Source organism: Manis pentadactyla, chromosome 10 (genome assembly GCF_030020395.1).
Source record: "Manis pentadactyla isolate mManPen7 chromosome 10, mManPen7.hap1, whole genome shotgun sequence".
Taxonomy (NCBI): domain Eukaryota; kingdom Metazoa; phylum Chordata; class Mammalia; order Pholidota; family Manidae; genus Manis; species Manis pentadactyla.
Window position 1 is genome coordinate 72,438,193 of NC_080028.1, and position 25,992 is coordinate 72,464,184.

The 25,992-nt window shown below is 44.5% G+C and overlaps 1 protein-coding gene across 1 annotated transcript in view; it reads left to right on the forward strand.

Moving 5' to 3' along the window:
• The first annotated feature begins 10,484 nt into the window (after positions 1 to 10,484).
• LOC130679369 (bMERB domain-containing protein 1-like) overlaps positions 10,485 to 25,992 on the forward strand; it is a 37,552-nt gene continuing 22,044 nt past the window's right edge. Inside the window, exons 1-2 of the mRNA XM_057487972.1 lie at positions 10,485 to 10,501; positions 12,295 to 12,459. Coding sequence (XP_057343955.1) covers positions 10,485 to 10,501; positions 12,295 to 12,459 — 182 coding nt within the window. The remainder of the gene's footprint in view (positions 10,502 to 12,294; positions 12,460 to 25,992) is intronic.

The following is a 25,992-nucleotide window of genomic DNA, read 5'->3' on the forward strand; positions in this document are numbered from 1 at the left end:
AGAAGCAAGGTATGGAGAAATGAAATGTCCATCATCATGGAGAAGGTGGGTGGCAAGTAGAAAGATAAACTTGTCTGTTAAGTTGACAAGCCTATGCAGAGAATAAACTGAGGTTATGATGGGGGGCTCCTTCAGACAGTGGGGTAGGGGAAGATCTCTCTGAGAAATGGCATTTGAGCTGACATTCAGTGACAAGAGGCGCAGGTTTGGGAAGGTGGAAGGAAAGAAAGTTGCAGGCAGTTGGAACTGCAAGTACAGACTCACTGAGATGGAAACACGCTACACGTTCAAGCACAGAGAGAAGGCCTAAGCAGCACACCTCAGCCAGGTGATTAAGGTCAACACCAACAGGGACAAGTCACCTTTAGAGCATGTGCCCTTGATAGAAGGTGATGAGAAGGGCCCTTTCCCTCTGTGGTCTTCCTCCTCCAAACCCATCACCCCAGTCCAATCAGGAAAACATGAGACAAATCCCAATTGAGGGACATGCTATGAAATACCTGAAGAGCATCAAAAACAAGGAAAGTCTGAGAAACTATCACAGCCAAGAGGAGCCTAAGAAGACATGATGGGTTAAGTCAAGTGGGATCATGGATGGGATTCTGGAACAGAAAAAAGACAATAGGTACCAACCAAGGGCATATGAACAAAGTATGGGTTTCAGTTAATAAAAGAAAAAAGTCCCTATGTATTTCCAGTCCTAATGCTTTAGCCTTTGGGATGGATCTCTCTGACTCAGGCCTCCTCTGATTTACCCGGCTGGACTTCCCATCCAGCATCTCCATTTCCACGGTTGCCTCCCTTCTCCTGCCATGACCTGGCTCCCTCTGGCTTTACAGCCGCAGTCTGTGTTGGGGACACTGGCCCACCCAAGCTTGCCCTGCTTCCTGGCTGGTTTTCTCTGACTCTTGAACATTCCAAGTCACACCTGAACCACCCCCATTCAGACAAGGATTTATCCCATCTTATTCCCCAGTCTCGAACTTTCTGAATGAAAATAATGTTCTCCAAGCAGTTTATCTTCCCTGTTAAGTTTCCAGCTCGTGAGGGATGCAATGAGCCGCATAATTTCCAAACTAAGCAATTTTTAAAAATGGAAATATTACTTCAGACAGTTCCAATTAATTTTCCTCTAGATTCTGATCATTTTACCCCTCCAAGCATGATTTTAAGCAGTACCATCTGGTTCTCTATCCATCCTTGCACGCCCTGGAACCTCTGCTTATTTCCAAATTGGTTTGTAAATTGGAAGTGTTAGGGAATCTTAGTAGAGATGCATGAACCACAGCTCAGGATAGATTCATAATTGTCTATATTCATGAAGTCATTCTGAGATCGCAGGGTTTTTTTTTTTAATAAACCTTGAAAAATAGAAAGAACCTGAAGATGTGTTGAAAAACCTGTAGTTGCTTCTGCCATTTTAATTGGACAATTTTCTTATTGTAATTACAGGGTTATCAATTTCCAGTTTTAATTCAACATCCCTGACAATTCTCTCTGAATTAGGAAGAACACTAATTCTCTCATAAGGTCTTGAAATACCTCAGAAACCAATCGGAGTCCTTCCACTTGTGGTTGGGAGAAATATGATGAAACGGTTTGGTGACTCACTGAAGGTCACTTAGAAGTGTTGAGATGAGGATGTCAGGAAATGAAATATGACATGAAAGATTGTTAAATATATCAGCCAGAATGCATGTGTCATTTCCTTCAAAGCCCCACTCTGGAGGTGGCGCACACATTCTTGAAATGAAAACCTTTCTAGAGATCCCCCTTGGGAACTGCAGTCCCAGTCTGTTGAAGTGAACATCCTCAACGGTGATAAACCTTTGCTTTGGAGAGGGAGTTTGATTTTTTGGAGCCACCGAAAGTCCTTCTGAGTCAAGGTGTACAAATAAAGAGGGTAATTAAATGATATGAATATAAATGTGTTAAACTACTTTTCTTGAATGGCTTATAAACTGAATTGGAAGCAGTTATCAAAGAAGAGTCTGTTTATTGGTACCTCTCTTTATTCCCAAAAGGATTTCGTAGTTGTATAAGAGTGTAAGATAAGTTGTAAAAAAGCTTGAGGAATGCTGGTATTATCAGAAGCATAAAGCATTCCGAGATGATTCCTTGAAGTCCTTGAAGGATAATATTCTAGACTGCTTATTAAAAAAGAATTTATTTCCATTACCGTAATATCTGTTTCTCCTTCCCCTTTTCTCCCTTCCCCCAGGCCTAATCCTAGGGAGGGAGTTGAAGTTGGGGCAGGGGCTCCCCTAGGGCTGATCTCCTGTGGCCTTTCCCATCCCTAGCTCTGGCTATGGTTGATGTCTGAGGTTCGGTACTTCTTGATGATGATGATGCTGTTGGTGATGGTGATCATGATGACTGACACACACCAAGACCTCACTCTGTCCTTGTGCTGTACTGGTTTTACACACAGTCTCTCATTCAACCTTCACCACAACCAATGAGTAGCTTCTATTATTCTCCCCCCTTAACAGATGATAGATACTGGGGGTGGGGAAGGTTGCATAACCCACTTACAACTAGGCAAATAGTTATTATGGAATGAACAAATATTGCAAGCAAGGATTATTTGACCCCTTTACAGGTGAGAATGGGGAAACTTGGAGAATTTAAACAATTTGTCCAGGGACACAAGCTAGTAAGGAGCAGAGCCAACACTCTGACATGTGTCATGCTGTCAGCTCAGGGGTGCCGTGTCATGGCTGCTGGCCCTGAGCTGGGTGGTGTGGACGATGCACAGGAAGCAGGAGGCCAGCCTCACTGCTTGGCTGTCCTTTCTTCTTCAATGATCTAGTTCCTCCCAACAGGTCATAGTTCCTCCCCTCGAGGCTGATAATGACCCATCCTGGAACCCTCTATAGTAGATTTCTTTGGCCTTCTCTATTATGTAGACTGTGATAGGCTGAATAATGGCCTCCCAAGAATGTCCACACCCAAATTCATGGAGATTGTGAATATGTTTCTTCTAAGGCAAACAGGAATTAAGGTGTTCCCAGGAGCACTACTGAAAAAGTGGGTCTAAATGAGTAATTCTTAACGAGGGACAATTTTGTCCCCCCAGGGGCTACTAGCAAATGCTCAAAGACATTTTGGGTTGGTAGGAAGATGCTACTGGCATTAAGTGGGTAGAGGCCTGAGGTGCTGCCAAACATCCTGCAAGGCACGGGACAGCCCCACAGCAAAGACTGTTCCAGCCCCAAATGTCAGTAGTGCCAAGGGTGAGAAACTCAGGTCTGAGCAAAGTGCTTAGAGGCTGCTGAGCAGAGGTCAGCTCAATTCCTGCTTTAGCTTCGGTTGCTGAGCTTTCAGAATGCTTCTTCAGGTGGTCTCACATTCTCGTCCTTACCTCCAGTTTGCAGATAAGGACACTGAGGCCTAGCAAGGTTAAATTCTTTGCCCAAGGTCAGTAATTAGAAAGAGGCAGAGCGGGGATTTAAACCCAAGTTGGCTTGACTCCAGTGCCTGTTTCTTACCCACACTGCTGATCGGGCGTTCTCCTAGTTATTTATTTTTGTGATCTTGGACAAGTCAGAATGGCCGAGAACATAAAAACTTGGAGAAGTTAAAAAACATGCCCAAAGTCACCTTAGAGAATTATAACCATGGCCAAGATTTGGAGGCAAGTCAGTTTCCCTGGCAGCCAAACCTTCCTTGCAGGGTGATGGTGAATACAGAAACCTTGAGAATGGGAAGGCACTGTGCAGCTGGGGGGGTATGGTTACTCCCAGAACCCAGCAGCATCCTTCACAAGGCAGGCCAGGGGAATGGAGCAGCCAGGAGTATCTGAATTAAAAGGAGTTATTTCATTTTTTTGAAAATGGTGACTCATTAAAAGCAACTGGCTGTTTCCCATTGTATTCACATTATAGCAGGAAGGCAAGATGCTTGGTACATCCCATAACAGGATGCTTGCAGTTGAAATGAGCTTCTTTCCTACATGAGTGATTGATGGCAGTAAAAGTCTAGGGTGTCGCCAGGAGCCTCTGGAACGCATCCGGAGATCCACTTTCCCAGGAATGAAGCTCAGATACATTTCTGGTACCTAAGACTCTCTCTTGGATTGATAGCAGGAAGATGTGGCTGTGCGTGCTCCGAGAGCTGAGCTAAGGGACTGGCCCCTGGACAGACGGTGGTGAGGTCCCCTCTGCACCCAGCTTTCAGGGCAGACATGGGCCTCTAAGAGGTGGAGGACCACAGTCTCACCTGGAAGGACAGAGGAATGGCCAAATGCCCAGAAATCTATTGTTCTCCAGATCTGATGCAGCTGATTTTGTTTCCTTCCCTTTAGTCTTGGTTTCTTCCAGAGAAAGGACATGTAAGAATGATGCTGACCCCTCTTTATCATGCCCAGCAGTGCACCAAGCACTTGATGCATTTTATTTCATCTCCATAGCAGCAACTCCAGGATGTAGCAGGTATTATCTCATTTTACAGAAGAGGAAACTGAGACTTGGGAAGACTAATTAACATGTCCAGATCACCCCGTTTTAGTGGTAGAGCCAGGAGTTGAACAAGAATCTGTCTAAATCTTCCATCGAGAAAGATGGGGTAACTTGTTGCTGAGATGATGACTTGTCTCCCCAACATGTAAGCGCCTTTCTAGTCAGTCAGCTCAGCAAGGGCAAGTATTTTGTCTGTTTTGCTCCAACCCCATTGCTGAGAGCAGTATCTGATACAAAGTGGGTTTTCAAAATATGTGGATTAAATGGATAAGAGCAAATATTACAGAGAGAACTTTCTATATGCCTGGAACTTCCATAAATTACCTAGGAGATAGGTATGATTGTCCCCATATTGCAGATAAATAAACTGAGGCCCAGACTCATGGACCAATGAGACCCAGGACAGCATAAGAGCAGAGCCCCATGCCCAGAATCGTCCCCTTCACTTACTGGCTTCGAGGGCTGACTTGACCCCTATGGCACTGCACCTACCAACTCTTTTCTTTTCTCTTCTTTTCTTCTTTTTAAATATGTCTGGAATAGATAACACCTGCCCAGGGTGATACGCCAATATCAGCATCTTGGCGATGTCAACGATGGTGGGAATGAGGTGAAGGGTATACAGGAACTCTCTGTAGCATCTTTGCAACTTTTTGATAAATATGAAATTATTCCAAAATAAAAAGTTTGTTTAAAAAGACAAACCTTAGAAAAGGACATACTAGGGGGAAAGTGATTCTCCCCAACCAATGCCGACTCCCATACCCCACGTCCTCCAAAGGCACCCTCTGCGACCTTCTCTCATGTGCCCTTCTAAGGGTGTTTGAAGGAGGCTGGGTGCCTAATAAATGTGTGTGGGACTGAAATGAATAGGTCCACCTTCATTTATTGCCTCTGGGATATGAGCTGGGTTGAAATAAGGACTCAAAATGACTGATTGCACTTCGGGTGAAAAACTTGACCTACGGTTGAGAATTTTCCTTCAGGCCTCAGTTCTCCGTTCATTTTAAATAAGAACTCCAGAGTTTGGGCCCATTGTTGTTTGTCGACCAACCCTCAGAACTGCATCATTTCACATCCCATCTGACATGTACCTGAAGCTGACCTACATGAACTCTAAGGCCCTTCCAACCTTCCCAGGGTTGGGAACCGGATCCCCAGTGGTACTCAGATGCTTCTAGCATCCAACAGCATTGAATTACACTGCAAGAAAACTACTCTCTTTTTCTAATTATCAACCTTTATGTTTAGCAAAAAAGAAGTCTTCACCTTGGTGGCTTGTCTTTAATGCCTCACTAGTACTTGCCAATTTTCCGGTATCTTGCTAACCTGCCTTGTTAGGCAACAAAAATTAGACTTCAGTTGGAGCCTTGAGCAGGCCACAATAGTTAGCCAGAATTTAGTAGCGTTGCTTTGTTTCCATTGAGTTTATTTTTATGGCTCTTTTCTAATTATGCTAAGTGATAGTGACTTATTATTTATGGATGGGATATGAACTTCCGTTTAAGGAGCTCAGCTGAGTCAAAAAAGGTCAAGGTCAAGAAATATTGATTAAATGGTGTCTTAGTTTGCTTGGGCTGCTGGAATAAAATACCATGGACTGGGGGGCAAACTTAAACACCAAATATTTATTTTTCATAGTTCTGAAGGCTGGGGAGTCCAAGATCAAGGCTCTGGCAGACCCAGAGTTTGATAAGAATTCACTTCCTCATTTGCACATGGCCGTCTTCTCAAGTGTCCTCATGTGGCAGAGAGCAGAGAGAGGAGGCAGGCTCTTGTGTCTCATACTGTAAGGGCACTAATCCCTTCTTGGGGCCCCACTCTCATGACCTCATCTAAACCTCATTACCTCTCAAAGGCCCACCTTCTAATATATCACACTGGGGGTATGATTTCAGTGTATGAATTTGGAGAGAACACCAAGTATTTGGTCCATGACAGACTGTATGTACACAGCTGTGGTGACTCCTGTGCAGTGACTGAAGTTTTGGGGAACATGCTGTAGCCCTCTGGCCTACACATGGGCTTTGAAATCAGACAGACCTGGGTCTGAGTCACAGCCCTGACACTCGCTGATTGAGTAATTTGTTCAATCTCTTGTGATCCCTCTGAGCCTCATCTTATCAGTCTTAAAGGCAGGGTGATAGTGATAATGATAGCATCTACCAGGCAAGGTATTTAGGAGGATAATGAGTTAGTGCTGGACTCAGAGTAAATGAGCTTAACATGAATGAGCTCCAGGGAATATAGCAGGTGCATGAAAATTATGAGGCAGAAATAAAAGTGGGGATTGTCCAGGGGACCCTGGGCTTACATTCCTACTCTGACCCATGGTTGGAAATGACAGTCAAGGAAAGACTTCTCTTTGGTTCCCAGCTGTTTGACCCTCCTTAACTATATTTAAATTGCAAGCTTCTCAGAGCTTGCCAGCCCTGCTGCCACCACCTTGCTGTTGGCTTTAAATTTTCCAGATAAGTGGTTAAGCCTGCCAGTGCATCCCAGCCATGCCCGGGGGCTCAGCTCCTGCCTGCTGGTGCTGCAGGGCTCACGAGGCAGGCATCTTCCTGGGCGTGGCATGGGATAAAAACATGGATTTAGCTGCCTTGACCCCCAGAAGTGACTCAGCTCCTGGAAGTTCAGTGACAGCAATGGCACTTGGCTCTGGGGACTTCTGTGTTGCGTGCTCTCTACACAGCAGCCAGTAGATGGCATATGAACTTTTTTTTAAGGAGTTGAGCTAAAAAAAGAAAAAATGTCAAGGTCAAGAAATATTGATTAAATGGTAATATAGATAGTGTCTTAGTCCACTTGAGCTGCTGTAACAAAATACCACAGATGGGGGAGCATACCCAGCAAACACTTATTTCTCACAGTTTGGAAGCTGGGGGACCATCTTCTCTAGCCACCCTGAAACACTTGGCTGTCTCCTCTCAGGATTTGTCCTCCCTGTGAACATATTCCCTGGCAACTAAGGATGCCTACCTTCTAGCTGGGAAATATTGTTGGGAAGGTTTCCAATCATGCTAGTTGTATCATGCAAGCTCAGACCGAAAGGAACCAACCATGCATGGGATTCATTTACTTGTGTTCTGTACCAGCACTTCTCAGAGTCTGGTCTGAAGACCTCCTGCATGAAGGTCCCTGGACATCACCCCCCTCAGCCCAGGTTTATCCTAATCCCTGGGGAAGAGAATCTTCCTTTTTAACAATCTTCCCAGATACTCACCATGCCTGCTAACTGTTTGAGAATAGCTATGGACCTAATGCAATAGAATGTACTCAGTTTTCTCTATTGTTAAGATGATGATGGTACTTCTTAAGTGGAGAAATGGTTCTTAAATGAATATGATCGATTTTCCAATAAGGGCTTTGAACCCTATTTTGCAAAGGAAGAAAGTGATGCTAAGAGGAAAGTGGCTTATTCACAGTTATGTGGTTGATGATTGACCTCAGATCACAGATCTAGAACTCTCTACCCAAGCTGGTTTTCATTATGTCCCATGCCCTGGCCACTTGCTGAGACCCCTACTGCTTCCATCCAGGTGACTAAAGCTCTTGGAAAGAGTGACACCGCTGTCAGGGATCCTGTGGGCACATGGCCTGTAGTGGATTAAATAGTGCCCTCCAAAATTCATATCCACCCAGAACTTCAGAATGTGACCTTATGTGGAAATAGGTCTTCTTTGCAGAGGTAATTAAGATGAAGATGGAAATGAGATGCTACTGGATTTGGATGTTACTGAGTCCAGTGAGACAGAGAAGGACACACAGAGCTACAGGGAAGAAACAAAGGGGCTTTGGAGCGATGCTGTGACAAACCCCTGAGGGTCTGGCAGAGGCAAGGGGGATCGTCCCTGGAGGCTTTGGATAGAGCTCGGCCCTATGGATACCTTGATTTGGGACTTGCAACCTCCAAAACTGTGAAAGAAGAAAATCCTCAGTTTGTGGTGACTTCTTACGGCAGCCCCAGGAAAGGAAGACACCACCCTTGACTCTGAGATGTGAATGGACAGGTGTGTGGGGTTTAGAAGGCCTGCATGGCAGGGGGCAGCAGTGATGGGGTGAAGTACATGTGTTTTGGAGGCAGACACAGGCTCAGCTTTGCTCCTTATTTGTTAAAAAAGAAGACATCCCAATCTTGATGGTTTCTGATGAGGATTAGAAGAGATGGCATGGTACAGCGGGCCCCGCAGAAATAACAATGGAAATCATATCCACGCACAGAGTATGACATGCCTTGGATAATTCAATCCTCGTAACTTCCCGGGATGGTGTGTCCCCTTACTATACACACTTTACAGAGGAGAAAATGAGTCACAAGCGACAAACTGAACCTCCAAGTCCACACAGCTAGTGAGGGGCAGAGCTGGGACTCCATCTGACTCTGGAATGCCCCCGATGCCCCACTCCTAGCCACCACAATCCTAAACGGCCCTGTCCCCAGAGTCTGCATGCATTGGCCCTCTAGCCTGGTTGGAGCCGGCACCCAGTAATACTCAGTCAATATTAATATTTTTATCCTGTCCCTTCCTTCTTCCCTCCTTCTTCAAGTCAGGACTCAATATTCCATCATGAGCCACTTCAGCCTGGTGTCAGGGGCCATAGGACCCCAAATCTGATTCCAGAGGCCTTGAGCATGTCACAGAGACAATTTCCTTAAAAGCCTCTGTAGACATCTCTCCCCCTTCTCAAGTGCCAGTCCTGAGACAGCTCATCTGATGTCCATTCTCATTCTGATGCTCACCCCTCCCTCCTGTCTCCCCTTCACCCTCCTTGGGCACCAGGTGCAGCCTGACAGCAGGATCTTCTTCAGGACCACCATTGTTAGAAAGCAGGAGGAGGCAGTGTGAGTATCTCCAATTTAACATTTTCTCCCTTTCCCCCACCTCTCCTCTCTTCCTCCCCATGACCCATCTAGACAATTTTTCACCACCCTCCTCCCTGGCTCAATTCCAGACTCTGCACTGTCTAGGTTGTGAAATCTGGGAGCTCTCTGAAAATAAAAAGCAGACATTGCTCCAAGAAGCTGAACCCAGAGGCGAGAAAATCTCCAACAGGCCTAAAGCTGTCATGCCACAATTTCTTCTCGCTGAGTAATTTCTTGGCCTTTTCCATTGCCTCTGCTCTTGTTTATCTCTTACAAAATTGTGGATGATCTCAGAGAGAATTAGGGAGGCCATTTATTTCAATGGGAGAATCAATCACAGCTAACTGCCTTCCTCCTGATTCCTCAGCAAAATGAGTGGTGGAGGGGAGGTGGGAAATTTTGGCTTATGGAAAGGATGTGTTAGGGGATAGGCAGTTTACCAAAATCTGATGTCTAGCGAAGGACTCACGGTAGGACTATCCCACAGGTGAGAAAGCAGTCATGTGGGCTTCTGGGAGGAGGTGTTATTCTGAGATTCAAGCAGGCAGGAGTTGACTTAAGGAAAGTGTGCAAATCGCAACACCTCAGACCCTGGGCAGGTGTGCCAGGCCAGGGCTCCAGGTCGCAGGAAGGGGACAGGTGGAGATAAGGCAGTTTTCCAAACAGCTGACTTGGAGGTAAGGGAAAAGACAAATGCCATGTAGCTGAACCAGCGGGTTGGGTGTGGAAGGAGTCAGCAGATGTAGGTGACAGGAGGAGGGTGGTGAACAATTGTCTAGATGGGTCATGGGGAGGAAGAGAAGAAAGGTGGGGAGAAAACGTTAAATTGGAGATACTCACATTGCCGGAGTTGTTGGCCTCAGAGAAAGCAAAGGTCCCCTCCCCTACGTCTCCTTCTTTACCTGTGAAAGCCCCTAGAGTACTGCATCCTTTAAAACCCAGACATTCACTCTGGAAATGTGGCCTAAAGTCACCTCTTACATGCATGCAGAGATTGAGCTCTGAGAATGTTAATCACAGGGCTGTTTATCATGGGGAAAATGGAAAATGGCCTTAATGTCTGGGGGTCGGTGAAGTGATTCACGATACAGCCACAAATAGAAGACTACACAGCCTTTCACACTCCTGGTGGGAGGAACATGCCAGAATGTGCGAAAATGCTCATGAAAGGTTGGTAAGTGAAAAGAGCAAGTAATAAAATGTGAGACCCTGACTTTATATTACAAACACCGGACCTATATAAAATGGTACAGATAATGGGATATGTGCATACTCATGTATATTAATATGTATGCATGTATCAACATTTTTAACTACTAACATTGGGTCTTTCCAATCCTTAAAAAAATATGTGTGTGTATTCACCACTTGTTGCAAGTTTGTACCTTTAAATAACATACGTTATGCCCCCAAGGCCCAACCCCTGGTAACCACCATTTTGCTCTCTTTTTCATGAATTTGACCTTTTTAGATTCCACATAAAGTGATATCATGCAGTACTTGTCTTTCTCTGTCTGAGGTCTTTCACTTCACTTAATATGCTCTGGGTCCATCCATGTTGAGCAAATGACAGAATAGCTTCCTTTCTCATGGCTGAATAATACTACATTGTACATATACTAAATATTTTTTTACCCATTCATCCATTAATGGGCATTTAAGATGTTTCTATATCTTGGTTATTTTGAATAATGCTGTGATAAACATGGGTGTGCATAAATTTGCACAAAATTATATGTCAAATATATCCAATTAAAAAATACCTGTGTATGTATAATATTATACAAATAAAGCACATATGTAAAACCATACATATTACCCTATGTATGTACACCACATATATAATATATAATCATATAAATTACCACATAAATACATCAGAGGAATGTACACCAAAATGTTAATGGCATTATATGTAGCAATATGTATACACACAAATATACATATATATACATAGTGTTGTGGATTGACTATTTATGACCCCCCTGAATTCATATTTCGAAGCCCTAGCCCTTAGTGTGGCTGATTTGGAGATAGAGACTTTGAGGAAGTAACAGGTCAGATGAGGTCATAAAGGTGGAGCCCTGAACTGATAGGATTAGCATCCTTATAAGAAGAGACATGAGAGGGCTCTCTGGTCACAGAAAGAGGCCATGTGGTCACACAGCGAGAAGGTGCCCGTCTACAAGCCAGGAAGAGAGCCTGCCTGCCAGACCTTGATCTGGGACTTCCAGCCTCCAGAGCTGTGAGAAAATAAATGTGCACAAAGTTGCCCAGCCTCTAGTATTTTGTTATGGCAGCCCAAGTGAACTAATACACATGCATATACATACATATATGCATACTTATGTGGTGCCTTCCCTATATATGACAATATATATAGTTATTTATATGGCTTTATGCATATGACAATATATATATAACTAACTACAAAGAGAAGACTGGAAGAATGTCCATCAGAAGGTGGATAGCAGTTCTCCCTAGGCAGTGGGGTTACAGGTGACTTCTGACTTTGATCTTTCCTGCCTACCTACATTATCTGAATTTTCTACACAGCAAACCTGTTTGGCTTCATATTACTATTAATATGTATTCCTATAAGATTATAATTAATTCATTGCTATAAGAATTATTATACAATTTTCTTCTGCTTAGAGGAAAGCCTGCTTTCCTCTGGGTCTTGGAGGCTGCGACAGGGCAACGAGGCCACAGTCAAGGGGAGCAGAGGCTCTGGAGCCAGGAGCAGGCAGAGATGTCAAGGCCACATCTATAACCTTGAGCAGGTTTTGGTGAGCCTGCCTGAGCCTCTTCTTCCCATCGTCACAGGGTTGCCACGGGAAATGCATTTCGCAGTTTCCAAAACAGACATGTGATGTGCAGGCTGGGATCTGTGTGCCTTCCGGTGTGTGAAGGTCCCTGGAACAAGGACAAGGGCTGTCCCTAGGGAGTTCTTGGAAACCGGTGCAGCCTCCGGGTCTTGACGCCTGCATTTCATGTCTTCCGCACAGATCAGCTAGACATCATCTCCATGGCGGAGACCAGCATGATGCCGGAGGAGATAGAACTGGAGATGGTAAAAATTCAGCGGCTCCGGGAAGTCTTGGTCCGACGGGAGTCTGAGCTCAGGTTTATGTGAGTGCCTCGGGGAAGCGGCCGAGCAAAGGACGGGGTGTGGAGGGAGAGGACCCCACAGAGCCTAACATTTATGATTTATTGCTGTGGGCCAGGCACTGGGATAAAGGCATTGTGTGCACTTATTCTAAAAATTCATCTAATTCTTGTACCGCCTAGAGAAGGTGGGCTTTGGAATCTCTCGCTCTAACAGAGACCCTGGGGCCTGGATTTAGTTCAGGTGGGCTGTCTCTTTCTATGTTACCCCTTAGAGAAGAGGAAAGGGGCAAGAGGAGAGGCTGGACCCGGAGGTGGCACCCGCCCATGGTGGTGTCGGGAAAGGCGCACGCTCCGGGTTCAGAGAGGCCTGAGATCCACAGTGCCGGGTGAGCTGGGCAGGGTCTCTCTGAGCTGCAGGGCCCTCATGTGTAGCATGGGCGGAAATGCCAGTACCTCTCCTCTGGTTGTTAGCGGCCTCGGAGTCACACGATTTGAAAATGTTTTGTCGACAGAACACAGAGCATACCCGAGGAATGACAGGTCGTCTTCCCAGAGATATTGGGCTCCGGCAATTAAACAGCAAGAGTTTAAAAGCAAAACAAAGCAAAAGCAGAGGGTTAGGAGACAGCCTTTCTGGGAGACTCGCTACCTGGCCTCCCAACCCACAGTGCTACCCAAAAGAGCCATAGCAGAGCCTTTTCCACGCACGTGCCGGCACCCTTCACCCACTTTCACCAATTTCTCTCAACTCCGTGAAGCCTGTCATGGGATTATCCCATTGTGCAGACAAGGAAGACTGAGGCTCGGAGAAACAGAACAACCTGGTCCGACCCAGCTCTTCTGCTTTCAAAACCCATGTTCTCACTGCTACTTTCTTGGACCTTCCCCATGCAAGGGACTGTGATATTCACAGCTGCCATTTATTCAGCTCTCTTCACACACATGATCGCTTTGCACAGTTCTGAGAAGAAGGTTCTAGAACATCCATTTTCTGTGGATCAGAAACCTCCTCCCTTTCATCTGGGAATAAACTATACCAGTGCACGAGTGCTCAGAAACAATCCCTCCCCACCCCATGTTTTTGGGGGTTTATTTTTCAAAACAACTCCATGAAGGATTGGTCGTGTGGGAGAAGTTATCAACAAAGACCATTCTATTAGCTCAGGTGATTCCAATAACAGAGAACCAAGACTGGAAATGATGAGTTTGAGGCACCCGTAGGTTTGCCAAGCAGACATGAGCAACTGGTAGTTCTGTGTTTTTGTGTGAAGTGTAGGGGGAACCACTGAACTAGATGTAGACACTCAGGGCTCACCCACTTGCAGGCAGTTACTGAATTAAAGGAATGGATGTGGTCAACCTGAATAAAAGAACAGACAAAGACATCAACAATCCATGTATTGGATCCAGGAAATGCTGAAATCTCCATGCAGCTCCTCCCTAAGGAAGGAGTCGGGGGGAGAGGGGAAAGCCAGCTCTCAAGCTTTTGGTGAAAAAGCATGGATAATTGTGAGTTCAGTGGCTACAACAGAGTTTGGGGTGTTTATAGTCTATAAATAATACATACATATCACAGTCATGAAAATTAAAAGTCTGTCTTCCTCTGGTTTATCTTTGATCCCAACTCAGAAAGGTGACTTCTGTTAGTGGTATTGGTTTTCATTACTTCTAGTGTATAGTTTTAAGAGTACTCTTGTATTTCTTAATATGTAACTGTTAGTTGGGACGTACTAACTACCTCCCCACCCCCTGCCCCGTAAAAGATGATTCAATGAGTGCCTGGGTCTTACTTTCCAATCTATTTCTATTTTTATACTTCCAAGTTTTACTTTTACCATTCTCAAAGAGTGAAGTACTTCGGTTCTAAAACTATAATTAAGCCTCTGTTCTTATGTATAGAATGTTTCTAGCACTACAAACATGTGACTGGCATTTACAATATCCTCCCCATGTTTTAAAAGGAAGGAAGACACAGAACATGAGCTCCTTCAGCTTAAAGGTGCTCAAGAGGGGCCAGAGGTTGCTTCTGCTAGTGTGGGGACAATACCTGCCACTTGGCATTTACTGTCCTTTGCATCAAGCGTGTGTGTGTGTGTGTGTGTGTGGCTTCTGGCACACAGTAAATGCTCAATGACAAAAATAGCTAACATGTAATTGCTACCTCTGGGCTAAGCCCTACACTAAGCTCTTGACTTGTGACCTCACTGAATTTCCCCCTCATGCCCATGAGTCTGACCACTTAGGGACAAATGTCAAGAGTAGACACTTGAATAAATCAAATTTTCTCAAGGATACAGGGTTACTTGCTTTCTGGGTGTTGATGTGTGTGAGTTCTTTATATATTTTGGATGTTAACCCCTTATTGGATATGTTGTTTACAAATATATTCTCCCATACTGTAAGATGTCTTTTTGTTCTACTGATGGTGTCCTATGCTTTACAGAAGCCTTTTAGTTTGATATAGTCCCACTTGTTCATTTTTGCTTTTGTTTCCCTTGTCTGGAGAGATATGTTCATGAAGAAGTTGCTCATGTTTATGTCCAAGAGATTTTTGCCTAATCTTTTCTTCTAAGAGTTTTATGGTTTCATATCTTACATTCAGGTCTTTGATCCATTTCAAGTTTACTTCTGTGTATGGAGTTAGACAATAATCCATTTTCATTATCTTACATGTAGCTGTCCAGTTTTGCCAACACCAGTTGCTGAAGAGGCTGTCATTTCCCCATTGTATATCCATGGCCCTTTTATCATATATTAATTGGCCATATATGTGTGGTTTTATATCTGGGCTCTTTATACTGTTCCATTATCTATGGGTCTGTTCTTGTGCCAGTACCAAATTGTTTTGATTACTGTGGCTTTGCAGTATAGCTTGAAGTTGGGGAGCGTAATCCCCCCGGCTTTATTCTTCCTTCTCAGAATTGCTTTGGTTATTCGGGGTCTTTTGTGGTTCCATATGAATTTTAGAAGTATTTGTTCTAGTTCATTGAAGAATGCTGTTGGTATTTTGATAGGGATTGCATTGAATCTGTATATTGCTTTAGGCAGAATGGCCATTTTGACAATATTAATTCTTCCTATTAATGATTAAGACATCCCTAGCATGGAATATATTTCCACTTATTAGTGTCTTCTTTAATTTCTCTCATGAGTGTCTTGTAGTTTTCAGGGTATAGGTTTTTCACCTCCTTTGTTAGGTTTATTCCTAGGTATTTTATTCTTTTTGATGCACTTGTAAATGGAATTGTTTTCCTGATTTCTCTTTCTGCTAGTTCATCATTAGTAAATAGGAATGCAACAGATTTTGGTGTATTAATTTTGTATCCTGCAACCTTGCTGAATTCAGTTATTCTAATAGTTTTATGGTAGATTCTTTAGGGTTTTTTAATTATGATATCATGTCATCTGCAAAAGTGATAGTTTAACTTCTTCCTTACCAATCTGGATGCCTTTTATTGCTTTATGTTGTCTGATTGCCATGGCTAGGACCTCCAATACTATGTTGAATAAAAGTGGGGAGAGTGGGCATCCTTGTCTTGTTCCCAATCTTAGAGGAAAAGCATTTAGCTTTTCACTGTTAAGTATGATGGTATGATGTTGGCTGTGTGTTTGTTATATATGGCTTTTATTATGTTGAGGTACTTGCTCTCTATACCCATTTTCTTGAGAGTTTTTATAATGAATGGATGTTGAGTTTTGTTGAATGTTTTTTGGCATCTATGGAGATGATCATGTAATAATTTTTGTCCTTCTTTTTGTTGATGTGGAGTATGATGTTGATGAATTTTTGAATATTGTACCATCCTTGCAGCCCTGGAATAAATCACACTTGATCATGATGGATGATCTTTTTCATGTAGTTTTGTATTCGGTTTGCTAAGATTTTGTGGGGTATTTTTGCATCTGTGTTCATCAGGGATATTGGTCTGTAATTTTCTTTTTTGTGTGTGATGTCTTTGCCTGGTTTTGATATCACAGTGACGCTGGCCTGATAGAATGAGTTTGGAAGTATTCCCTCCTACACACTCATTTTTTCCCTAAATTTTTATTGTGGGAGATTATGCATCATTAGACCATTTTTAAGTGTACTGTTAGTGGTATTAAGTACATTCACATTGTTGTGCACCCTCATCACCATCTGAGAACCTCCATCTTGCAAAACTGAAACTCTGTCCCCATTAAACAATAACTCCCCATTTCCCTCTCCCCCAGCCCTTGGCAACCACCATTCTAGTTTCTTTCTCTATGATTTTTGACTCTCTTAGTACCTCAAATAAGTGGAACCATACCATGTCTTCTGGACACACACATATCTAAAGGAAAATTGCTCAGAAAGTGGAGAAAGTGTAGGATATCTGATCTCTTCATTTACATGTCTGAAAGGTACATCAAACTCATTATGTTCAAGTCCAAATTCATGATCTTCCTGCCCTCCACTCCATCCTTGCCAAGCCTACTTCAAACCAGCACCTGTATCTGCCCATGGAAACCTTAAATTCCCAAGTTAGATGCCATCCTTGCCCCTCCCAACTTGCCACCTTGCACATTCAATCCATCACCACATTGTGTCAGTTTTACCTCCTAAAATAGTTTTCACTGCCCACTTTCCTCCCCTCCGTGGCCGCCACCCAAGCCCTGATTCTCCTGTCCGTCTTGGCTCTCGACAGCCTCCCAGCCTTTCACCCTGCTGCCCTCGGGGCCTCAGGATCTTCTCAAAATGCAAGTCAGATCGTAGCTCCCAGCTTTAAATTCTTTCCAGACTTTGTCATTATGACAAGGCCTACAAGGTCCTGGCTGTTGCCCCTTCTCTCCTCCAACCATTCTCCACCCACAGCCCCCACCCCTGTTCTCCACCCCAGTGACCTCCTTCAGTTCCCTTCCCTGGGCAGTTCCCTTCCCACCCCAGGGGCCTTTCTGTTCCCGCTGCTCCCTCTGTCTGGACCCCCTCTTCCTGCCTCCACCCTTTGCCTGCTTAACTCTCCCTCTGCCTCCAGGACTCAAATCAGGCAGGCTTCTGAGGGAAGCCTTCCCAGCACTTGCGCATCTGTGTCTGGTCTTATCCCGGTAACCAGGAGCCTTTCCTCAGAAGCCTTGTCCACATTCGTTGGTGTGAGTACATGTTCAATGTCTCTCTTCTGCTAGATGCTGGCCTTGAGGAAGGCAGAGGCTGAGCTGTTTCTGTTCCCAATGAGCTTCCTGCTTTTCCCAGCACCTGACCCATTGCAAAGGCTCCCCTGAAGCTGGCACATCTGGGTGGAGAGAGCTGCCTGGCCCTCTGGTGGTTGGGGCCGACTGTGGGTCCAGTCCACAGTGTTCCTACAGCATGACAGTGTTATGCAGCAGCTTGCAGTGTAGATACTTCACTAAATGTATGAGTTCCCTGTGGCTGCTATAACAAACTACCTCAATTTTAGTGTCTTAAAACAGTACACACTTATTCTCATAGTTCTGGAGGCTGGAAGTCTGAAATGGGCTTCACTGGGCCACAGGGGAGAATCCTTTTCCTAGCCTTTTCCAGCTTCTAGGGCTACATTTCTTACATTCCCTGGCTCTCGGTCCCTTTCTCATCTTCAGAGATAGCCGAGTGGAATCTTGTGTCAAATCTTTCTCGGCCTCCCTCTTGTAAGGATCTTCATGATTGCTTTTAGGGCCCACCTGGATAATCCAGGACCATCTCCTCATCTGAAAATCCTTAATTTAACCACAGCTGCAAAGTCCCTTTTGCCACATAAGATAACATGTTCACAGGTTCCAGGAATCAGGTTGTGGGCATCTTTGAGGGACATTATTCAGCTAACTGCATTAAATGATTGCAGCTGTTTGTTTCAGGGCTAAGGGCAGAGCTGGGCTCCAGTGTGGCAGGGACCCTGACAGAGATGGCCATGGCCAGGTGGAGTGGAGGGCAAGGCAGCACACCCCGTGTGGAGCATCCGCATGGCTTCATCTTATGCTGAGTTCTCATAATGCTTTGAAATATCCCCAAGAAAAAGCATCTCATGAGAGAGAAAGAGAGGGAGAGAGAGAGCTCAGTAATGCACTGAGTACTAAACGCTGACAATTAAGGGGTTTCCCACTCTCCTCGCTTGGTATTCGAACATTGCTGATTTGAGCGGCAGCAGAGGTTGAGAAATGCTTAATGGTCTCAAAGGAGGGCTCGGCTCTTGGTTCTGTGCCTACTCCAGAATCAGATAAGGCTTGACTTGGCCTCATTTCCACATTCCTTTTCAAGTAAACCCCAGCCCTCTTTTGTTATTTCCAGGACAGGATACTCAGAGAGAAATGGGAGGAGGAAAAGTACAAATGGCTTAGCAGATTCGCCTTGGTGTTTTGTGTCTACACTAGCATAATGGGCCCCAGTCACTCATTAGACAATATCCTGGTTGACATTGTTCCCTTTATTTCATTGGCTGCTATTGATTCACTGATCAGGTATGTAGAACTTTTCACCTGGAATTCTGGCCCATTCTTGGTCCTTCTGTCCTCAGTCCCCTGAACTCCTCAGGGGTTTCAAATTAGATTAAGTCAAGCTACGATACTCCTGGTTGGGTTCTGCCAAAGATAGGGCAGCCTGTTTTTTCCTTACGGGATGTCCTGGTCTTTGCCAGGAATGCATTCTGACAAAAAGAGAGACCTACACTTACTCCACCCAGTAGATCACTCCTCCGTTTGGATTCTAGCTCTGCCACCTACACTGTGCAATCTTGGGCAAACACCTTAACCTCTGTGAGCCTTAGTTGCTTCATCTGTCAAATGGGGGTACATCTCATGGTGTGGTTACAGGGAGTAAAAGAGATCATGTATATGAAGTGCCCAGCCCAGTGCCTGCCACATATAAGTGTTCATTAAATGTTACTTTCCTTCAGGAAGAAATTGAGCTTGGAAATGAACAGATGCGTTCATAAGAGCAGATGTTGGGCCCAACGCCCTTAGTTTTTAGGAGTAGGTTATTATTAATTTTGAATAGAGCACGCAAGAGAAGGTAGGAGTTTGGAGGGTGGAGTGAAGATCTCTTCAATGACAAGGATATACAGACTAGAGAGGCTCAGGAGCATCTGAGATCTGTCCCGAAACATCTGAAAAACTGTCCTGTGGAAGACAGAGTTTGTTTCTTCTATGTGGAACCAGCAGTGGCTTCATTGAATCAGGATACTGTCTCAGCATGAGAGGGGCCTCCCTAAGTACTTGGAGCTATAAAAAGCTGGAACCTTGAGAGGTAATGGATTTCCACACCTGGGGTGATTCAAGCATTTCTTCATTCCTTCCTTCATGCTACAAGCATCTGTTGTTTAACCATGATGTCCAGGCCGAGGGAATGTAGTGATGAACAGTACAGATGAGGGCTCTGCCCTTATGGAGTCCAGGAGAGGAGACAAAAGTGGGATGGATGGTACCTGCATGGTAGTTGAAAGTTTCCAATGGGTGACTGATGGGATAGTGGGTGCTGAAATGACGTGGGCAATTTGTAAGGTTACCTTATTATTAATTTATCTAACATCTCTTGAGTACTTACATGTACTTACCACACAGACGGCTAACAACTTTGCAGATGGATCATCTGATGTCATCTTTATAGCAACCTGATGAGGCAGATGCTTTCATGAGCCACATGTTATAGATGAGCAAATAGTTTCACAAAAGTTAAGAGATTTTCCCAAGATCACCAATTAGTAGTGTTGGGATTCTAGCTCCAGCATCCTGACCACAGAGCCCCTCACTGCCTTCCAGCCCACTGCCCTTCCTTGGAGAACCAGCTTCAGGAGGGAGTGGGGGTCTCTGGCCTCTCCTCTCTCTCCTCATCCAGGCCAGAGCTGATTGGTCCAGATGGGCTTAGTCTCAGCCAGTCAGAGCCTTACTCCTGGGATACAGACAGACAGAGCCAATTAGGTGATGGGAGATTTGCAAACCAAAGACTGTGGGTGAGCAGAGAAAACCCATCTTTGGAGGAAAGGAGGATAGTATAGGTGCCTCAGGAGTAGCAAATGAGAGACTGTGGTCCCTGAAAGCAGGGAATGAACCAGGCCGTGACATGCCCATTCCCGTCCCCAGGCAGCACAGCTGAACTGGGCCCGTCCATACGATGCTGCATCTTCTTGCACCCTGGGCATCCACTCTCCAGACCCTTGGAGAAATGCCTCCCCCTTGTGTCACCACAGCCCAGGGAAATCCAAAATCCATTGCTCTGATGTCTGTGAATTTCCAGGGTTTCCATTCTCTGCTCTTCTCCTCTCCTAGGCTTGGTTTCCTGGATCCTGTCCCCCATCCATGAGGGTATGAAATTCAGATGCTTCACTAGTTTCCATAACAACAAAAACAAAGCCCTCTGCTACTCCCACAGGTCTTTTGAGAAGAACTAAGGATCACGGAAAGGGGTAGTCCTGAGCTCTCTATGGCAATTTAAAAAACCTGCGTTTGACATTCCTGGCTGACAAGGCCCTTGTCACTGCCCTGAACCAAGGCAGCTCCTTTGTCTTGGCCCTTTCCACACACAGGACCCACTCTCTGCACCTTCCTTGCTCTCTCCACCCAAGTGAGAAACGTTCCTCCTCCCATCTTTCACAGAGTGTAAGAAGCCACGACACCAGAACGTGTTGGGCTCTTGGGAACAAGACCCCAGGCGTCTGTCATGGTATGATTCTGTGCAAATCCTGTTTCCTCCCTGAGATAAATCTGGGTACCAGCTCTTGAGGTAATAACATCTCCCCCCATTTTCTTACATGTTTACTAAATTATCTTCTTGAGTCCATTTCTATTCCTTCTAGTTCATGCTGGAATGTTTTATTAGAAAACTCAGCAATGCTGAGAACTCTGCTTCCCAGAACCCCTTTCCTTGTCTGGTTCCAGGTTAAAGGTGGGAGATCAGGGAGGCAGAAGTGTTTACTCATTGAGAGCCGCCATGGTTAGAAAAGGAGGAGAATCAGAGAGGGCCACAGAGGTTTCAGCCCATTCTCACCCTCTGCTGTTTCCCATCAGCTGGTCTGCCTGACTGCCAGCTCTGTTGACCAACAGCAACCCCGTGTCTTCTAGACACTTGGCAGATATGGCAGTAGCCACCTGTAGACCTTTCTGCCTGCAACCCCACCTTGCCAACTGGATGTGCCTGACTTAGATGGGCTGGCTGGTGAGTCCTCTGTCTTTTCCCCCTTACAGACCTCTGCCTCCTCAGCTCTTCCCCTGATTGTGGAAGGTCTAATTTCTATAGTGCACCCCTCATCCCATAACTCATGGTGGTTCTGCTTCCCTGAAGAACTGATGGACTTCCCTGAAGACCTGACCGATACACAAGCAAGGGCCTTCACAGAAGCATCCAGAGGCTGGAGGGAGTGAATCACAATGGAATCACCTGGAAAGCTTTAGCGAAAATGCTGGCGTCTGGATCTTACTCCCAGAGTCTGATTTAAACTGGTCCAGACATCAGGAGTTTGAAAAGTAGTTGTGATTCCCTGCCATCCCCATCCCACCTCCCGCCATTCAGATGTCCCTTCACCTCTTCTCTAGATGAACTAGGATTCTGGGGTCCATCAGCTGCCTGAAGAAGACTCATCCTGCTTTCTTTCCACAGTTATTTTTTGGATGAAAATTGGCCTCAGACTGAAGGTATAAAATCTGCCCTACGCTAGTGTGACTCTTTAGCACAGCAGTAGCTACCTTTCTCTCCAGTAGCTTAGAATCGTGATCAGAATCAGAATAAAATGCTTGTTTGTAATCTCCCAGGGTGTCTGAAAGTCCCAGTGCCACCTGTTGTTTTCATCATCACATCGGCTATTGAAATACATTGATTAAGCCTCTAATTGAATCCGGTGCTATATTTATCAAGAAAATTACAATGGAGGCTTTCTAAAAGCTTATAACCAACAGTGGAATTAATAATCATTCATCAATGATCACTCTCAATTAACTCCATTGCCCACCTATTTCTGGCCTCTAAAAACCAATCCACGATAGGGGGGACCTGGTATAGGGGAGAGCCTAGTAAACATAATATTCTTCATGTAATTGTAGATTAATGATAACAAAAAAAAAAAAAGAAAGGGGGATTACTCCCTGATAGGATAAAACTAACTGTAAATCAAAGATTAATGCATGCTTTAAATATCCTTAATTTTGATCATTTAAAGGGTGTCAGATGATCAGCTATGGAAGTACATTGTTCTGATAATATTCCTTTCTCTTAAAATAAAAAAAGCAGTTTCTGTGTGGTGACCTCCAATAAGTTCTTCACAATGGTATAAAGGGCATATCAAAGTGTGGGCAAAGGGTCTGTTTGTATTTATACCGAGGATCAAAGCCCAATTTGGCTACCCAGATAACAAAATAAGATACTATATGAAGAAGTTCCAACATCAACATACTCTGGAAGAGTCATTCCAGAAGATGATCATCAAAAAACGTCAACAAAGATCCTGGCGCTGTTGCAGTTGTAGCTGCATTCATCCCACTGGTTCCTGGAATTGCCATTGGAATGAAGAAGGAGATACCTAAGCTGGTCTGTGCATACAGTAAAATAACAAATTTGACTGGATCTATACTGTTGGAACTCAACCAAGAATTAGGAGAAGTGCAAGTTGCAGTGCTCCAAAATCTTGCGACTACAGACTATCTACTGTTAAAAGAACATATGGGATGTGAACAGTTCCCAGGAATGTGTTGTTTTAATTTGTCTGATTTTTCTCAAACTATTCAAATTCAGTGAGACAATATCCATCATATCATAGATAAGTTTTCACAAATGCTTAGGGTGCCTAACTGGTTTTCTTGGTTTCACTGGAGATGGCTGGTAATTGTAGGTCTGCTTTGGTTATGTAACTGTATTCCTATTATGTTAATGTGTGTGTGCAATTTAATTAGTAGTTTAAAACCTATACATGCTTAAGTTACTCTACAAGAAGATATGTCAAAGAAATAACTAATCTTCCCATGTTTTCTTCCGCCTGCTACTTCTATAGCTTTTCTTCTTCCTTCCTAATTACAACCCTTAAATAGAATTCGTGCCTCATATCGAATTTACCGAGTATCATAATTCTTCCAAGTGGTAAAGATACCTCAAGACAAATGCTGGGCATAAAACTCACAGGGCATAAATCTGCAAAGAAGTAAAAAGCTAACCTTTTCAAACAATATGGCTTCTCTCTCACTTACCAACTTTACATTTCCCTGTATGGCCCCGGAAGATGACTGGTTAGCCAGAGACGGGTAAGATTCCTCAAGGGAGGAACAACCTAAGACAGGCACAGTCGCAGGGGGGCCATCAGGTGAGAAATTGGGGATCAACAGAGGTGAGGCTTAGAACCTCACCACCCCGTTTTGAGAGAAATCTTCTGCATCCGTGGATGTTTTGTTGCCCTTGTCTAGCTTGGATTAATACTTAGCCTATAGGCACACACCTGATCATCTACATTTGCTTTCTTACAGCACTAACCTATGTTTTCTACCTTTATCTTGCATTTACCTACCACTTCAGCATTGTATTAAAAAAAAATAATAATAATAATAAGGGAGAAATGTGGGATTCACATATAAATCAAGTATAAAAATCAAATGAATATTCATATTTGACCTGATTGTTTACAGTTCATAATGCGTGATCAAAACCGAAAGTTTCTGTGCTGAGTGCCCTTATACTGTTCACCATGTAAGAACTTATTCACTATGTAAGAATTTGTTCACCATGTAAGAACTTGTTCATTGTGCTTCAGAAGATTGGAGACTGATGAGAATTAGGCTTGGGGTGGATTAAAGATTGTGCATTAAAAAAAAAAAACCAACCCACAGTCACCTTTTTTGTTTTTGTTTTTTAAAGAAAGGAAGTAGCCAGCCTAGAGTTGGAAGACAGGGAATGTCTGCGCTTCTTCCCTGAACTGCAGAAGGAGTTGGGGCTCGGAGTGCAATAATGATAAAGGTAGATTCTGGAGCCGGACAGCGCAGAAATTCACTCCCAGCTTTACCACTAACTGCTCAAACTTTAAGCGTCAGGTCCCTCATCCGTAACACTGGCACAATAGCAGTTCACACTTCATAGAGTTGAATTGAGGAGTAAATGAAATAATGCATGAAAAGAACGTAGTACAAAGCCCAGCCCTATAAAAGCACCCTATATAGGAACCACAATAATGCTTGGGTAAGACATTCTGCAACTTATAAATGAGTTTGGGGGCCGGAGTTCGGTGCAAGACAAAAACTATCCATTTATATAATGAGATCTAAATGTCACTCTGAAAGCAACCCTTTAGAACACTCTCGAATAAACTGACATGTTGGCTTCACATGAGGTTTTCCCCAATGAGGGCATCTGGGGAGCTGTACCAAACCGTTAACAGAACTCAGCACCCTCCTTCCCCTTGGAGATGATCCACTGTTTCACACCTGAAAGTGCTCCCACTGCCTCTCAGGCCCAGGAGAGCCGGCTGTAAGCTAGAACAATGTAGAGTAGGTCTGCTGCAGGCCGTGATGTGCTCTGGTGATGATATTCAGGGAGCTTTGCCCAGGGCAACATTAACTGCCTGGAGGAGTCGGGCCTCTGGCTATCTGCTGTCTGCTATCACTGAATTTGGTCTGAGAAGCCTGGCGAGGACGGTCAAGTGATCTGAGTCATGGCTGAAAGAGCACTGGATTTGGAGACAAGACTTGTGAGATCTTGGCTGTGTGACGTTGTGGGACTCAGCTGGTCTAGTGTTTCACCAAGTAGGGTGCACTTTGAGGTAGTATTTGGAAATGTTCATCAAAAACGTATGTTCGTGTCTTTTAAGGAAAAATACTGGTTTCCTTTGGTTTCAACCTTTAGACTGAAATTTCTTTCATATAAAAAGTGAATCAATGTAAAAGAAAATACTGAATAACAACTAGTGGAGGGAGCCGGAGACTTGGCAGATGCTGCCATGGTGATACTCAAACGACTGATGTTTGGGAAACACTGACTTAGCTACATGGAGCCCGGGACACAAGAATATTGCTTATGTGGTTGAGAAAGTCAGCACAGGAGCGGCAGCACAGGTAGGAAGGTCAAGAGTTTTACTGGGTGCAGGTGGGTATCCCCACTCAGTTACTTTCACCAGCTGTGTGATCTTGCGCAAGTTGCTTAACTTCTCAGTGACTCTCGTTTGGTGTTTTCTGACACCAAATATGCATCATTTTTTCACACCAGTTCTCTGACTCTCCATCACCACCTGGGTATCCCACAATTCAATTCCATTCTGACTCTGGATTCTTGGCCCACAAGTGAAGAGGCTCAGACCCTTGGTGATGTTGGTCCTACCTCCTGGGCCACCTGTAATTCTGCCCAGCCAAACACAGATTTGGGGTTTCCACAACCCTTCCCGCAAAGGTTGGAAGATTTTCTGTCCTGACTCACAGAACTCAGGGAAGCATTTTACCTGCATTCACTGGTTTATTATAAAGCATACGGCCCAGGAAGAGCCAACTGGAAGAGATGCATAGGGCACGGCCTAGAGGCTGGGGTGATGCAGAGCTTCTGAAACCTCCCCGGCACGTACCTTCCCAGGCCATCAAAGTGTTCATCAACACAGAAACTCCTCAGACCTCAGTATTTAAGAGTTTTTG